Source organism: Castanea sativa, chromosome 3 (assembly GCF_040712315.1).
Source record: "Castanea sativa cultivar Marrone di Chiusa Pesio chromosome 3, ASM4071231v1".
NCBI classification, from domain to species: domain Eukaryota; kingdom Viridiplantae; phylum Streptophyta; class Magnoliopsida; order Fagales; family Fagaceae; genus Castanea; species Castanea sativa.
In genome coordinates, this window is record NC_134015.1 from 52,288,606 (window position 1) to 52,305,623 (window position 17,018).

A 17,018-nucleotide genomic window follows, 5' to 3' on the forward strand; every position below is an offset into this window, starting at 1 on the left:
TAAAAAAAAAAAAACAAAAAACAAAATTTGATAAAAGGCCTGAATTGAATAACTTTAAAACTTAAAGGACTCAATTAAATGAAAGTATAGTTAAAGGACTGAAATGAATTTTAGTCAAACTTAGAGAGTATATTTTACATTTTAGCTTATTTTTTAATGCCTCACGGTTTAATTTGATAATTTAGAAACTATAGGGTTTAAATTGTTATACCTTAAACAATAGACCTTTAAATGAAAATTTCCAATAATTATTGTTCACTAAATTTTATAAAACTTTTTTTTCCAAAAAATAAATAAACCAAAGTCAAAAAAGTTGAAAGTAATGGTATATACATAAACTATTTTACAACATTTTTACAAATTGTTGATGTGTCCAACTTTTCATTGGTTTTCATCTAAATCTATTATTAACATTACTTTTTTATTTACCAATAACTACTCATCACATTAGAAGTTTGTAAAAAAATTTTGTAAAAAAGTTTATATTTTTAGCATTACTTTAAAGTTAAACAAGTGAAAGTGCCGCAAGCTCAACCATTTACTTTGTAGTTATGACAACCAGCCAATAGCGTTAGATTGTGTTGCTAAACATAGAAGAAAGAATTCAAAATGCTAAGTTTTTTTAGACTATACACCGTTAGATTGAAGTGGTTCTCCACTCTTACCGCCTAATGCCTCTCTCACCTTCATAAAACTTATATATTGTCCTCCTGTTTTAGAATTATGTTTGTTATATTTAAACAAACACTTTCTTAAATATTGGATTCTTCCAAGCACTCAAAGAGAACCCTCTACCTTCAGGGTTCAATACCATCTTGTCTACTTTTCTTGGATATATTGGCTTAGGTCTAGGTCCCATTGAAAAAGGTTTTGCAGGGAAAGACCAAGACCTGACCAATTAATTTTTTCATAAAAATTTCGAAGAAAAAAGAAAGAGTTTTACACGTTAAAGTTTACATGCATACGGTAGCAATGACAGAAGTTAACAAAAATTGCTTTCTGCTCTTCTTTTTTGTATCATTTGTTGTAATCATCCCAACCCTTCATGCCAACATTGCTGAATACGATGATTACTGGAAGCAAAGAGCTGCCCAAGCCGAAAAGGACAACCACGAAGCCTATAATCCTGATCCTGAGGAAGTCACAAATAGCTTCAACACTCATGTCAACAAGTAGGTTAAAAATTATCATTAGTATAATAACATTAAGTAAAAGCAACACGAAAAAAAAATCTATAATTTCTTTTAGAACTGTTGAATTGGCATGTTTTAATTCAGATATTTTTTTCATTCAAAATTTGGCATGTACAGAGCTTTGGATGGCGCCAACAGCACAAGAAGACAATTGGGAAAGTATAAAGGCCCATGCGTGGCCACCAATCCTATTGATCGATGCTGGAGGTGCGACCCCGAATGGTACAAACACCGCAAGAGGCTAACTAAATGTGTCCTTGGCTTTGGCCACAAGACTATTGGTGGAAAAAAGGGAAAGTACTATGTGGTCACAGATTCCTCAGACGATGACATGGTCAATCCCAAACCCGGGACTCTCAGACATGCTGTGATTCAAAAGAAGCCCCTCTGGATTGTGTTTGCACGCAGCATGATCATTAGGCTTAATCAGGAGCTAATCATGACTGGACACAAAACCATTGATGGTAGGGGAGCTAATGTTCGTATTGCTTATGGTGCTGGCATTACTCTCCAATTTGTCAAGAATGTGATCATCCATAACATCCATATCCATAACATTGTTGCTGGAAGTGGTGGAACTATAAGGGATAGTGTTGACCACGTTGGTTTTAGGACCCCTAGTGATGGTGATGGTATCTCTATCTTTGGCTCATCCAAAATCTGGATCGACCATGTTTCCATGTCTAATTGCCAAGATGGTCTCATTGATGCCATCATGGGTTCAACTGCTATTACCATCTCCAATTGCCATTTCACCCACCACAATGAGGTAACATTTTCATCTCTATTTGTTGTCAATCATAAAAAAAAAAGAAGAAGAAGGTAATTCTAGCATTTATTTATTATATTCTTAAAGTGGTATTAATCACATTTATTATTACGTTTATAAATAATTCATAAATTAATACGAAGGTACTAGCATATCTCTTAACATGTGAAAGTTCAATCTCTATTATAACTTAACCTAAGAAAAAAAAAGTAACTACGTCCAAATATATTATGTAATATGAAAGAAATAGATTGTAAAATATTAATCCAATTTTCAAGTGAAGAATGGAGAACATAATTGAGAGTTTGATGGGGTTGATTCAGGTGATGTTGTTTGGTGCAAGCGATAGCTTCTCTGGCGACAAGATAATGCAAATTACAGTTGCCTTCAACCATTTTGGCCGGGGATTGGTGCAGCGGATGCCAAGGTGCCGATGGGGATTCGTCCATGTGGTTAACAATGATTACACTCACTGGCTCATGTATGCCATTGGTGGTAGCAGCAGTCCTACTATTATCAGTCAGGGTAATCGATTCATCGCTCCTCCAAACGTGGCTGCTAAAGAGGTATGCATGCCTCTCTCAAAATAATTTATGATTGTTTATTTGTAACTAGATTTATTTTGTTTTTGTTTTTGTCATGTATGCAAATACAACATGTAACACAGTTTCTATATATTTAACAACGGTTGAGATGACATATAAAAATGACTGATTATAATATATCACATTAACAGTTGTGAACAAAATTATAAAAATTGTTGTCCTTAGCATTACTGTTCTTGTTTAATTAGCTTGTTGCTTGTTGTATCACAGTGACTAAATTCTAACAAATTGTTCATCTTAATTTGATGTTGGTGAAGGTGACCAAGAGGGACTATGCAGCACAGGGTGTCTGGCAGAATTGGATATGGAGATCACAGGGTGATCTGATGATGAATGGTGCATTCTTCGTTCAATCTGGGGCTCCACTTAAAACTCATGGTTTCTCAAAGAAGCAATTGATCAAGAGTAAACCTGGCACATATGTGAGAAGACTCACTCGCTTCTCGGGCACAGTAAGCTGCAGAATGGGCAGACCATGTTAAGCCTTTTCCAGTTTCATTTCATAGTTCTAAGCAAAAGATTCACCTCCTTGTGTTTTTTAAGGTTAGGATAGAACAAGAGGTTCAGAAAGAAAAACCAGCAAAAGTGTTTTGCTGTTGTAGTAATTAATTTTCATGGACTTTTTATACATTCTATCCATATATATATATATAAAAATTTGTGTTTGGTTTGTTTAAGGAGGAAGGAAATTAAAGCACAGGAAAGTTCTTTGGGAAGTCACAAAAGATGGAACAAAATGGTTTTAAAAAAAGAAAGAAAGAAATAAAGAAAAAGGTTTCTGTAATTTTCTGATCGCTTTTAATTCTTCATTATCAAAAGCAGAAAAAGGCCATATTCTAATTATATGCAAAGTCTTCATGCGCATGTATCTCCATATGGATGTCGAAAATTACATATTACAAGAAGTACATGTTGGTAGTATGCCAAATGTCTTTGGAATTCAGTGGTTAGTGACCCAATATTTATACTTCTGTTTTTTGGCTAAACACCCAATATTTCTACTTTAAAGTACAAGAGAGTGCCAAAAAATGTTTTTTATTTTGTTGTTTTTTTTACGAAGAGGAGGTTAGTGATAAGTGCTTGTGTGTTTGGGTAATTAGAAAATTATAGAATCAACACAGATAAATTATTATAATTCTTAGTTGTAGTATATAGTCTGAAAAGCTTATGTTAAGTAGCTTCTTTTCTCTCTCTCTCTCTCTCTCTCTCTCTCTCTGGAGATTGCTTCTGGAAGACAATAGAAAAAGAATAAAAAGAAAAGAATAATAATAGTATAAGGGGAATAATTTCACAGGCAATACTGGCTGTAGGAGCTGATGATCATAAGCTCTTTTGCCTTGAGTTCCTCGACAAACAAAAGGAGGGATTATCAATTTCTATCCAAAAATCAAGTGTAAACTCTAACTCTAGAAGATGTTGATCTGTGGCTTGAAAGAGGTGCATCAAGTGCACAAATTTTGTGACACAAAAAATCATGGCCATGGATGTTCTACTCCTACCAAACTTAATATTTAGTGATGGGCACATAGCACGCTAGAAGCATTCACATTCTTTTTAAACTAATTTTAGCTTAAGAAATTTATTTATTATTTTTTTTTTTGGTAATTCGATATTTACAATAAAGATAGATAATTTAAACCATAAATATTTCCATTAGAAATATTAAAAGATGTTCACCAATTAAATTATAACACTATTGACCTTTTATCTAATGTGGTACTTTTAAATATATTCTCTCCAATCCATGTCTCATTGTCTATTTTGTCTCCAGTATCTAGAAAAATACTATTTCTTACATTTTTTAATCATCATTTAATTTCTCTCACTTCCTTAACCCAAAGAAACCCACGTTCATCGCAAAAATCTCATCTTAATTCAATCCAAATCTCATATTGCTCTTTCTCCATCACTGCAAAAAGAAAACAAAATCACATAAAAAATCACAGCAAAAATCCCATACTTCACCGACTTTTCCCACTTCAAATAAAATCACTGCAAAAATTCCCCGATGTGAAATAGCCGAACTTTATTGCTGGCTGTAGATCCACAATATTGTCAACACCAACACCTACACGTCCACCAGGAAAACGAATGATTAAGCTATAGTGTCATCCAAAAATGGACTATAGTATTGTAACTCAAATCTATTTTGACTAAGAGCTCAAAATTTCCAGCTAAAATTTGCCTATTGAAACCCACGAAATGATCAAATTGCACTAGCATATGAGTGCTCTACCCTACTCTAAAATTGAAAAGTGCAGAAGCGTTTAGCCGCTTAAGGATTTTTATTCTTTCATAGGCAGTGACGGCTCCAAGATTATTTTTTAGAGGGGTCAATAGTGTTGGAACTAGAAATATGTTATGGGGAATAAAAAATAAATTGATTTTTTTCTATATATACAACTTTCATATTATATAGACTAATCAAAAATAGTATTCTAAATATTATATACAATATAGTCTAAAAAAATTATGAAAATTTGAAAGATTTATAAGACAACTACCATTGAATGCATAAATAAATATAATTAACTAACTAATCATATATTTTTGTCAAATTAATAATAATTTATAATATTTAATATCAATTGTATAAAAATATATGATAAAAAAGAACAGTAAAACACCTGGAAGTAGAATTGGGAGTAAACATGAGACTAAGAAAAAATAATAATTGATATATGCTTTTGCTTTTGAAGTGTATTTATTTATTTTCTAGAGATAATGTTTAATTATTTATTTATTTTTAATGAATGAGCAATTTTAAGAGTAGTGCTACTAACACAACACTTTCACAACAGAATCTAGGTGGTAAATTGTTAAAGGTATGTAAAAAAGTGATGTAAGTTGTGGATCTAGATAAAAACCAGTTACAAGTAGATAAAAACTAGTTACAACTTGCCACTTAACCTTTGTTGAAAATTTATTGTGAAAAATATTATAAAAGTAGTACCAAGATGATTATATTCATGCTCATTTCAACAGGGTGTAAACAAAATTTAAAGTTATGGTGTTCAAAATTTTATTTTTGGAGGTAAAATAATTTTTTTAAATTTTATATATATTAAAAAAAACATGGCCAGTTTAGGGGGTTCATTTGAACCACTGGGTTGGCTATAGAGCCGCCCATGTTCTTAGAGACTTGAACTACGGTAAGGAAACCTCTATAAATAACCATTATATATGTTTAGACATTCACATTGGTCTTCTTAAAATGTTCTTCCTACTTTAGTATAAGAATTTATGTTTTCTATTTTAGCTAGTCACTTTTTAAAACACCCACATTAGATTCCCTAATTATACTCTTTTTAATTAAAATATTATTTCTTTATTATTTATTTATTATTTCTTTCACATTTCAAAACACCTATTTTTTTGTAGTTACCAAGATACAAAAATAATAAAATAAGAGTTTGGGGAATGACCACTGCTTCCCTAAATATAGAAAACACTTTAGTATTTTACTCTTTTAGCAAAGAACAGGTAAGGAGCTTAATGTGAGACTTTTTTTGGGCTAATCCCTAAATTTAGGGTCTTACCCTATTTTAGGGAGGTCAATGTGATTGCTCTTGCCGTTGTAACTTGTAAGTTGGAGAGAGAGAGAGAGAGAGAGAGAGAGAGAGAGAGAGAGAGAGAGAGAGAGAGAGAGAGAGAGAGAGAGAGAGAGAGAGAGAGTTCTTTAGATGAATTTCGGGTTTGGGCTTTGTGAGACTATTTTTATGCCACAATTAATCTTTCTATTTTCTTAGTGAGACCCCCTAACAATGTTGCTTGTAAACATAAACCTAAGACCGAACTACATGAATTTTTGTGTTGTTTGTGTGATTGTTTCTTATATATTTTTCAATTTCTATTTTTCCATAAACCCATTATTATTGGGTACACTCATAACAAATAGGTATCAAAACTTCCGCTACCTCAACATATTTCATAGATCATAATTAAAAACCTCACCTCCTCATCTTTATTGCTAGGATAGAACAAGAGGATGAAAAAGAAAATCAATTGTTGTGGGCATATATATAGTGCATAGCTTGTTTGAGGAAAAAAGAAAGCAAACTACTTGGGATATCACAATTTGGCAGAAGTAGTTAAAAAGAAAAAGAGATAAAGAAAAAAAAAAGTTTCTGTATGGTAGGCAAAAAAATTATTAAAAAAAAAAAATACTAAAAATGAAAAAATCACTATTTCTAAGGCCTTAACTGAGGAATTTGCCAAGATTAGGGTGAACCTAGCGGCACAGTCACAAGTCTTGATCAAAACATCATTTTTCTTCAACTATCCAAATTTCATGCAATTCTGAAATTGTCGTCTTGATGAGTTCTACTAGCACTCTTTGGTCTTGCGCCGTGATTTCAAATGCTTTCATTGTTCTAGGAAGACCTGTGCTATCTATTCTACATTAATTCCGCTACATTATAATGTATTAGAGAAAACCCATAAATATTGGATATTCCAAAAGAACAAAACTTAGGTACAGTACCTTAGGTGTTGTTCCTTAAATTCATCTCTTAAAATTCTACTATGTAGTTATTTAACTAAAAAAAATACACTTTCATCTATGAGAACAAATCCACATGGCAGAATTTTAAGCTGGGAAGCACGGGTGCAGCGTTTGGGCCGCCGCACCCTCGTCCGACGCGGTGCGACACGGGGACGCGCAGGCGACGCCACTGCCTGCGCGTCCGTGCCACGTCGGACATTAAAAAAATATTTTTTTCGACGCGATACGCGCCGATACGGCGCCGACTCGGGCCGACACACACGAAATCGGGCTGATTCGCGCCGAATCGGTCCGTATCGAGCGCAACACCGATATAGCCAAAATTCAAAAAAAAAAAAAAAAAAAAACAGGTGCGTAACCTGGGATGCACGGACGCGGCACCTGAGGTGCCGCACCCGCGTCCGACGCGGCGGGACGCGGCGACGCGCGAGGGACGCAGCCGCTCGCGCGTCGGTGCGGTGTTGGACCGCGTCAGCCACGTGTACCGCGTTGACGCGGCGTAGACTCGGCGCGATTCGCGCTGACTCGGGTGGAATCGGGCTGTATCGGCCGTATCGAGCGAAATCGCCGAAATTTTCGGTTCAGCCCGAAACGGCCGATTCAGGCCGAAATTCAAAAAAAAAAAAAAAAAGGTGCGAAACGCACCGTATGAACTTAAATCTAACCCTACTTCAGCCAAATCAGCCCACTTCATTCTCACTTCACCAAAGCAAAAAAACTTCAGCCGTGTCTCTCCTCTCTGCCTCTCTGCCTCTCTGCTGTCTCCGTCTCCCCTGTTGCAGTGCCGAAAATCCAAGTCTTCAACTCTTCATTCTTTCAATCTCTCTCACGCAGTCTCAACTCTCTCTCACGCATTCTTAACTCAGGTATTGATATTAATAAAGCTTTCACTTTCAATCTTAGTTTGATTTGTGATTTGTGAATCTGTGAACTTGTGAATCTGTGAACTTGTGAATCTTAGTTTGTGAATCTGTGAACTTGTGAATTTCTCAAAGCATTCTCAACTCAGATTCTTAGTTTTATTTAGTTAATAGTTATTATTTGTGAATTTGTGAACTTGGTTTGATTTATTATTAATTTATTTAGTTAATAATTATTAACTTATTATTTGTGATTCTGTGATTTCTGAATTTGGTTTGATTTATTCTAAATTTATTTAGTTAATAGTTATTATTTGTAGCTTAAATTGAATCTATTGAATTTGCAATGGACGAAGTTACTAGCACAGAAACTTCACCTTCGTCTAATCAAGAAGTGCCAAATGATGAATCTTCTCTTTGGCAGTATGTGACTAAAGTAGAAAAACCAGTTCGTGCATCTGTTAAATCAGGGGGAAACACATACTTTAAGTGCAATTATTGTGGTGTAGTTTATATGGGATCTTATTCTAGGGTTAAGACTTATTTATTAAAAATTCCTAATAAAGGAATTAAACCGTGCCCTAAGGTGACACCTAGTCATAGGCTGGAAATGCAACAATTGCATGATCAAGTTGAGAATGATAAGTTAGAGAGAGAACGGAGAAGTCAAATTCTCTTACCCCCACCTCCCCTAGGCCGTGGGCCTATACCTATTTCCCAATTTCGGAGACATGAAAGGAGTGATAGTACAAATCCGATTGATGGTAAGAGGAGGAAGGTGGCTGTGAATAATACTTTGGAGAAAGCATACCAGAATAATGCTAGACATGTGTTGGATAGTACAATTGCTAGGATGTTCTACACCGCTGGGCTTCTGTTTAATTTTGCAAGGAACCCATATTATCGTAATTCCTATGCATATGCTGCTACTCATAGTATTCCGGGTTATGTTCCTCCTAGATACAATGCTTTGAGAACAACACTTTTGCAAAAAGAAAGAACTCATGTTGAAGGACTTTTGAAACCAATTAAGGACTTTTGGCTTGAAAATGGTGTAAGTATAGTTTCTGATGGATGGTCTGATCCACAAAGGAGGCCTCTTATTAATATTATGGCTGTATCAGATGGGGGTCCAGTGTTTATAAAAGCAATTGATGGGTCAGGTGAGTTCAAAGACAAACATTATATTGCTGGGGTGTTGAAGGATGCTATAAAAGAGATTGGACATGAAAAAGTTGTCCAAGTCATCACTGATAATACTAGTGTGATGAAGGCTGTTAGATCTCTTATTGAAAGTGAGTATCCTAAAATATTTTGGACACCCTGTGTTGTCTACACTCTCAATTTAGCTTTGAAGAATATTTGTGCAACAAAACACTCTGAAAAGAATGAAGTTACATATGAGGAATGTAGTTGGATTACACGTATTGGTGATGATGCATCCTTCATACGTGTTTTTATCATGAACCATTCAATGAGGTTGGCAATGTTTAATGAATTTTATCCATTAAAACTGCTCCAAGTTGCTGATACTAGATTTGCTTCGGTTGTTGTAGTGCTAAAATGGTTGAAGTTAATAAAAAGATGCCTTTAAGCCATGGCTATTAGTGACCAATGGGCTTCTTATAGGGAGGATGATGTTGGAAAAGCTCAAAAAGTGAAAGATCTTATTCTAAGTGCTCTTTGGTAGGATAATGTTGATTATATCCTTGAATTCACAGCACCTATTTATGATATGCTACGAATAGCCAACACAGATAAGCCTTGTCTTCATCTTATGTATGAGATGTGGGATTCAATGATAGAGAAGGTGAAAGGAGTAATATATCGGCACGAAGGCTTGGAAGATGATCAGCATTGCTCATTTTGGAGTGTGGTGTATGATATACTCATTGATCGATAGACTAAAAACTGTACACCACTACATTGCTTGGCTCATTCCTTAAATCCTAAGTAAGTACATTTATTTTCTATTTTCTATTTTCTTTAGTTCCCCCTTCTAGTAAAACACACCTTTCATTTATATTTGTTTTTTAATCTTTAACTCTAGGTATTACTCCATGGAATGGCTTTCGGAGAATCCAAAACGCATTGCTCCATATCGAGATTATGAAATTTCTATGGAAAGGAGCAAGTGTTTAGATCGATACTTTGAAGATGGGAATGAATTAAGTGTGGTGAAGTTTGAGTTTGCAGCATTTTCAGGAGGGAGGTTTCCTTCACCAGCTGCCTTGACAGATAGGTGGGTCTTACAACCTTTGGTTTGGTGGCAATACCATGGCACCGCATTTCTAACTCTTCAAACCCTTGCCCTTAAACTTCTTGGACAACCTTGTTCATCCTCATGTGCTGAGAGGAATTGGAGCACATACAAATTCATTCATTCCTTAAAAAGAAACAAAATGGCTCCTGCACGTGCTGATGATTTGGTATATGTGCATTCTAATCTTCGACTCTTGTCAAGGCGCAATGAGGAGTACATACATACAACAACAAAGATGTGGGATATTGGAGGAGACTCTTGGAATGAGAGCGACATACATGGAGGGAGCTAAATTCTTGAGAGTGCAACCCTTACTCTTGATGAGCCAGAGTTGGAGGCCATAGTTATTGGGAATGCTAGCATTAGTGCTACTACTAGTGAAAGTGAAGTTCGAAGTGAATCTATTGATCTTGATGATGAAGATGTTGGTGTTTGATTGTCTTGTTGATTGTCTTTTATTTAGTTTTAGTTTCAAACTTATGAGTTGTATTCTAATTTCTGAACATCATGGAATGTTTTAGTTTCAATCTTGTGGGTTGTATTTAATTTATGAACATTATGTTTTAGTTATTATCTACTGTTGCTCTTAAATTTGGTATATGTTTATATAATGTGAAAAAGTATGCTTAGTAATATATTAAAAATATAAATAAAAATATTTTTAATAATTTTTTAATCGCCGAGTCCCGCCGCACCCGCACCCGCACCCGCACCCGCATTCGTGCTTCATAGTGCGTAACGCACCATTTAACTTGGCCAAAAAAAAAAAAAAAAAGGTGCAAACGCACCATTTGGAAAAAAACCAAGACCCAGCCCTCTCCCTCTTCATTTTTCTTGCGCCTCTCTCCCACTCTCTGCCTTCACTCTTTAGCTAGGCTCTCTCCAATTCTCTGTATTCTAGTTATTATTTACTATTGCTCTTAAATTTGGTATATGTTTATATAATGTGAAAAAAGTATATTTAGTAATATATTAAAAATATAAATAAAAATATTTTTAATAATTTTTTAATCGCCGCACCCCGCCACACCCACACCCTACTTTTTCAAAAATTGCCGAGTCCCGCACCTGAATCCCGAAACGCACCCGTGCTTCATAGATTTTAAGAGAAAAACCTAAGTAACAATACTTAAGTTCTGTACCTAAGTCTTGCTCATTCGAAATTTCATCTTTGCGAGTGTTGACTTAAGTATTGGATTAACTTTAACCAGCACCACATCCATACCAACTCCGAGGTCCTTTTTATATTTAGTCATAACCACACATTTCACCAAAATAGGTATATAAATATATATAAAAAAAAATATTATTAAATTACTTAAGCGTAAAAAGTCCCAAGGCTAATGTCAAATGGCATTATAAGACCCTGCAAATCTGCAGAACTTCATCACAACTGAAAGTATGTGAGGACTCAAAAGCAAGCATTTGAGAAGAGAAATGGAGGGAGAGAATTTGCCACCAAAGCAACAGGATGAGAAGGACCATCAATACGTAAACATGGGTCAAGTGTGAACTCTAATTGATGAAGAATCGTAGGGATAAGAGTATATATAGTTCGAGAACGGCATATATTTTGTCGCATAACTGCATACGACAGACTTGTGTTTGTCTCTAATCCCAGAAATAATTATAAAAAAAATCTAAAGACAATTTGGATTTGTAAACAAGGAGAACTTGCAAAAAAAGCTATCCATAATCACCTCAGTAATTTACAAGATTTGTATTTGTTAGATTTATAATTTAATTCATCATTTTCTAACACGTTAAGCTTTTGGGATAATCAATAATTTATCTGTATTTGTTGTTGTTTAGGGTTCAAATCTTTCCTCCCATTGTAACTATCAAATTTATCAACAACAAAAAATTTTCATTGATGTTTTGAGCTAAACCTAAACATAGCCCATATGATCTAATCTTGAATTGGATTTCCAAAAACAAAAAAGAAAAAAATTATTATTTTTAATAATTCAATAATTGGGGGTGAGGAATTTAAACCCTAAACATTTCCATTAAAAATATCAAGTGTCAACAAAAAAAAAAAAGACCCTTATATATATATATATATATATATATATATATATATATTTTTTTTTTTTTTTTTTGAGATAGTTACAGCGTATGCTGCTAATTTTGCAATTTGAATTCTTTTTCCCCTTAGACTCCCGAAGCACTTTGTGCATGGGAGGTGCAAATTAAGCCACTAGTGTCTTGGCCTTAATCTTTGAATCTTGGTTTCATGGATATTTAATTTGCTGAGGTGTACTTTGTAAATGTAGCCCGGATACTTTGGGTGGGATTGAGAGTTGGAGACATCCTTATCACAACTTTTTGACTGTAAGTTACTGCTTCTTCGTGTAGTTGAATATTGCAGACACTGGAACTTTGTCTCAAATGATTTAGTTATGATCGCTAACCTTGTCTTTATCACTTGAAACATAGTGTCAGCAACAAAAATTAGCATAAGAGACGACTTATTGTATACATGTATAAATAGACTTGTACTTAGTTTGTCTATATCAAGCAATACATCTAGTAGACTACTATTATTTGCAGTAAGAAACAATATCAGAAATGGAAATTAAGAATGCTGTGAAATCTGAATTGAGCCCAGGAGTGCGGCGCTTGTGCATGATGGAAGGTGATACGTTGGCTAATAATAAGTGTGTTAAACGGCGGCGAAGAGATTATTCCTCTGCAGCTGCTTTAAGCTGCAATATGGAACTCACAACAGAAGCAACCACAGCCTGACCAACCCACTACTGTCACTGGTGTGAAGAGAAGTTCAAGATTTCACGGAGTCAGCAGGTTCAATATAGAATTCTGTTTCTTTACATATGCACGAGCGCACACACATATATATAGTTGTCTATTGGGTAAAACTTAGATACAATTTCCTAGATATTAAGCATTAAGTTTTAAATATAAAAAGTAGAGCAGTCAAGGAATTGTATCTAAGTTTTGTGCTCATCAACATTTGAATTTGTTGATTAGAGAATGGAAGCTAAACATGTGTGCTTATGACACAGACACAGATGGACTGGACGTTATGAAGCTCATTTATGGGAAAAAGGGTCATGGAATCCAACACAGAAGAAGAAGGGAAAGCAAGGTATATCACATAGCTACATCACTTGTTTTCATCCATTGCCATGGACTTCTATTTACATACATATATGTTCTTCTTAATTGCTTACGCCTTCTTTGATATTTGCACGTTGGAATATTTGCTGGCATGGAGCAGTGTATCTAGGTAAATACTTTAATTGCTAATTGTAACCATCTTTTCTGCATGAAAGACTCAATTTAAAGGGCACTGACTGACCCCTTTGCCATTGCTGTTTGATTTATAGGAGCTTATGATGAAGAAGAATCTGCTGCAAGAGCATATGATTTAGCAGCCCTGAAGTATTGGGGAACATCAACATTTACAAATTTCCCAGTAACAATTATTATACAGGAATTTTAAAACCTCCCTTTCTTGCTCTAAAGAAAAAAGGGAAAAAAAAAATCTGGGGGACAATTATGTATTCTTTTCTCAACGCCAGCAGTCTGATATGATACTCTTGCAGGTATCTGACTATGAGAAAGAAATTGTGGTTATGAGGACTATGACTAAAGAAGAATACTTAGCCTCATTGAGAAGGTACCTCATCCCCTTAAGAATCACTTTCCTTAACAAGCTTTCCAATATTATCATAAATGTAATTGGCTTTTATATTTGTTCATATAGGAGAAGCAGCGGTTTTTCAAGAGGTGTATCCAAGTATAGAGGGGTTGCTAGGTAAACCAACTTTCTACAACAATAATATGAGTATACGTTGCTAATATGGAACCAATTCATAACGAGGTTGAACTTTTGGACAAACTATAGGCACCATCACAATGGGAGATGGGAAGCTAGGATAGGGAGGGTGTCTGGAAACAAATATCTCTACCTAGGCACTTACAGTAAGTTTCACCGTGATTATTTTCTCTCTCTCCCTCTCTCTCTCTGGTTTCTACACAAGTAATCAGTAAAACACTCAACCAAAATAAAATAGTAACTAGTAAAAAGCATCTACATGCACAAATCTTACACTGCAGATAAATGGCTTCATATTAGGGACTTGATAGGTTCATATTAGGTGTTGTTAATTGAACTTTGTATTCTTTCAATTTGATGCAAAAAATCTTCTCATTCATCCAAAAAAAAAAAAACAATGAAGTGCAACTGATTTAGAATTGCAAATTTTATCTTTTTGTAGGCACTCAAGAGGAGGCTGCTCATGCTTATGATATTGCTGCAATCGAATATAAAGGCATTAATGCAGTAACCAACTTCGACTTGAGCACATACATCAGATGGCTAAGACCCAGTGCCAGTTCTCTAGTCTCTCAACAACCAAAATCAAGTGTAGCGTCTAGCACCATAGCCAACCAGGAAACAACCGAGCAATCCATCTTTCACTCCAATTCCTTTACAGAAAATCGCTTGGACACCCTAAGACAACAGGAAGTTTTACAAAGTGAAACTTCCATTAGTCCTTGCACCAAGTCGTCAACCCCACGTGCACTTGGCCTTCTCCTAAGATCTTCACTATATAGAGAGCTGACAGAGAAGAATTTGAATACCACAGACAAAGATACTGAGGAGAGTGACACAAAAATTTTACTGCATCCAAGCATCGACAATGGGTTTGGGGGATTTTTTTGCAATGAAATTGGTTATAACTCTTGCATGTGTTCAAACTATGGGAACAAGTTACCTGGTCTGGAATCACCAGAGGAAATCGCATTACCATTTTATCATAGATCAGGACAGTCCTTCTGGAACGATACCTTAGGCTTAAACATCCCTCACTAAGAGAGTACTCTACCAAATTTAACTCAAAGTGACAAAGTTTCTCTTTCAATTAACATAAAGGTAGTATATGTATAGTACTTCCTGGCTGAGTACATATATTGCACTGTTGTATGAAATAAAGCAATTAATAGTAACAGTGGGAAGAAGCAATTAATTGCTCTTTTCTTTCAATCTTCAATGGCAAAAACTCAAGTGAAAATTTTTAAAGAGGTGAACAATGGCTTCCCTATGGCAAATTTATTTGAATTAATTTTGGTTGTCTGTCATGTATGTTCAACATGTAATTCATATTATGCAAAAAAGGGTATATTGGTTATTAGAGTCTAGAAGACTAGCTCGATGATTGGATTAACATCATTAACTGGTAAACAATAGTATGAACCTATAGTATTTGCGCAGCGGAAGCTTGAATCCAAACATGGTCTACCTATGCATTTGTCAATATTTGGCAGAATTTTTTGGCATTCTTCCTCCTTTGCTCGACAAAATAATACACTTTCATCAACAAAGAATAAATGGGAAACCCGTGGTCTGTTCCGACAAATAGAAACCCCTCTGATATCCCCATCTGCTTCAGCTTTTTTCAATAAACCTTGTAATCCGATGGCACAAAGGAGTGTGTGGATCTACAAATGTGTATATCAAGTTTTTCCCTAGTTGATTTAATATATATATATATATACACAAATGTGTATATCAAGTTTTTCCCTAGTTGATTTTATATATATATATAGACACACAAACACACCCTCCAAAAACATTTTATCCCTATTCTCATTTCCTTCATGCAGAAAATGGATCTCCATAGTATATCTCATACATGCATGAATACATATATTTCTCCTAGAAGATAGACCAACATGCGGCCACAAGGGACAAGACATGTAGATCACATGTGTGTTTGGCTTGAGCTTATAAGTTCAATTTTTATTTTTTATGTACGACTTTTTAAAACCTCATTTTTTTTCTCACTTTTTCACAATGCAAATATATTTTAGCACATTTTCAACAAAAAGCTAGACATACATGTGCATTTATTATAGCTTATTTTGGTGAGTGTCGAGTGATAACTTAGATGTAATGACATCCTTCATGATGCTCTATGTTGGTTTAAACCTCAATTCTTTCTCTCTCGTTATCTATCTTAAAAAAACAACAATAATAAATATAAATAAATAAAAGAGAGATTTTGGTGAGATGAAAATAAGTTGGATTTGACAAAACTATATCAAAGGAAAATGAGGCTTTTTAAAATGGATAAAGTTTGGCTACAAATCCACTTAATATCTTTTTATTATATGTGAATTATGACAAATCCACAAGTGGATTACATTTCTTTCTTATATCCTTCATACTTGCAAAATTTTCAGAAGATCAGAGATCATAGCTATGTCATTAATCAAAATTTTAAATTTCAAGTTTTTATAGTCTTAAATTATGCATAAAATATAAGTTTATGGATCAAATAATAAATAACATCTAATTAGCATGAAAATTAACATGCGTATTAAGAAAACATATAACATACAATCCAAGAGTGCTATTTCCAAATATGTAGCCATGTTAGTATTTTAGTGGGACTTGTAGCTAAAATTTGTCTTTTAAAAAACTAACCAAATAAAATAAGTGGACTTAATTTATAAATTATGTTATACCAAATGCACAATATTGATAAAAACGCCAAATGCACTAAAGCATGTGAAACTATATTGTTTGTATTTTTTACCCCAAAATTAAAGAGTTAGACTCAAATAGAATAAAATTTCATACTTTTCAACCTAAAAATTAAGAAAAGAAATGATTTTTTTTAAACCCAAAACTAAAAATGTAACCTACAAAAAGAATCAAATTTAAGGCCCAATTAGTCCTAAATGGTCTGAATGGACCGAAATGGACAAAATTGAACCGAATGGAGTAAAGTGGACCAAAATTCACTAAAGTAGTCTAAAATCACCGAAGTAGACCAAAATGAATCATAGTG

At 34.4% G+C, this 17,018-nt stretch overlaps 1 protein-coding gene across 1 annotated transcript; it reads left to right on the plus strand.

Annotated features, from left to right (window-relative positions):
• Positions 1-830: 830 nt before the first annotated feature.
• Positions 831-3,127, plus strand: LOC142629560 (pectate lyase-like). The gene is made up of 4 exons (XM_075803566.1): positions 831-1,172; positions 1,311-1,962; positions 2,286-2,528; positions 2,825-3,127. The coding sequence occupies exons 1-4, from the start codon at positions 958-960 to the stop codon at positions 3,047-3,049; spliced, it is 1,335 nt and encodes a 444-aa protein (XP_075659681.1). The 5' UTR covers positions 831-957; the 3' UTR covers positions 3,050-3,127.
• Positions 3,128-17,018: the final 13,891 nt, after the last annotated feature.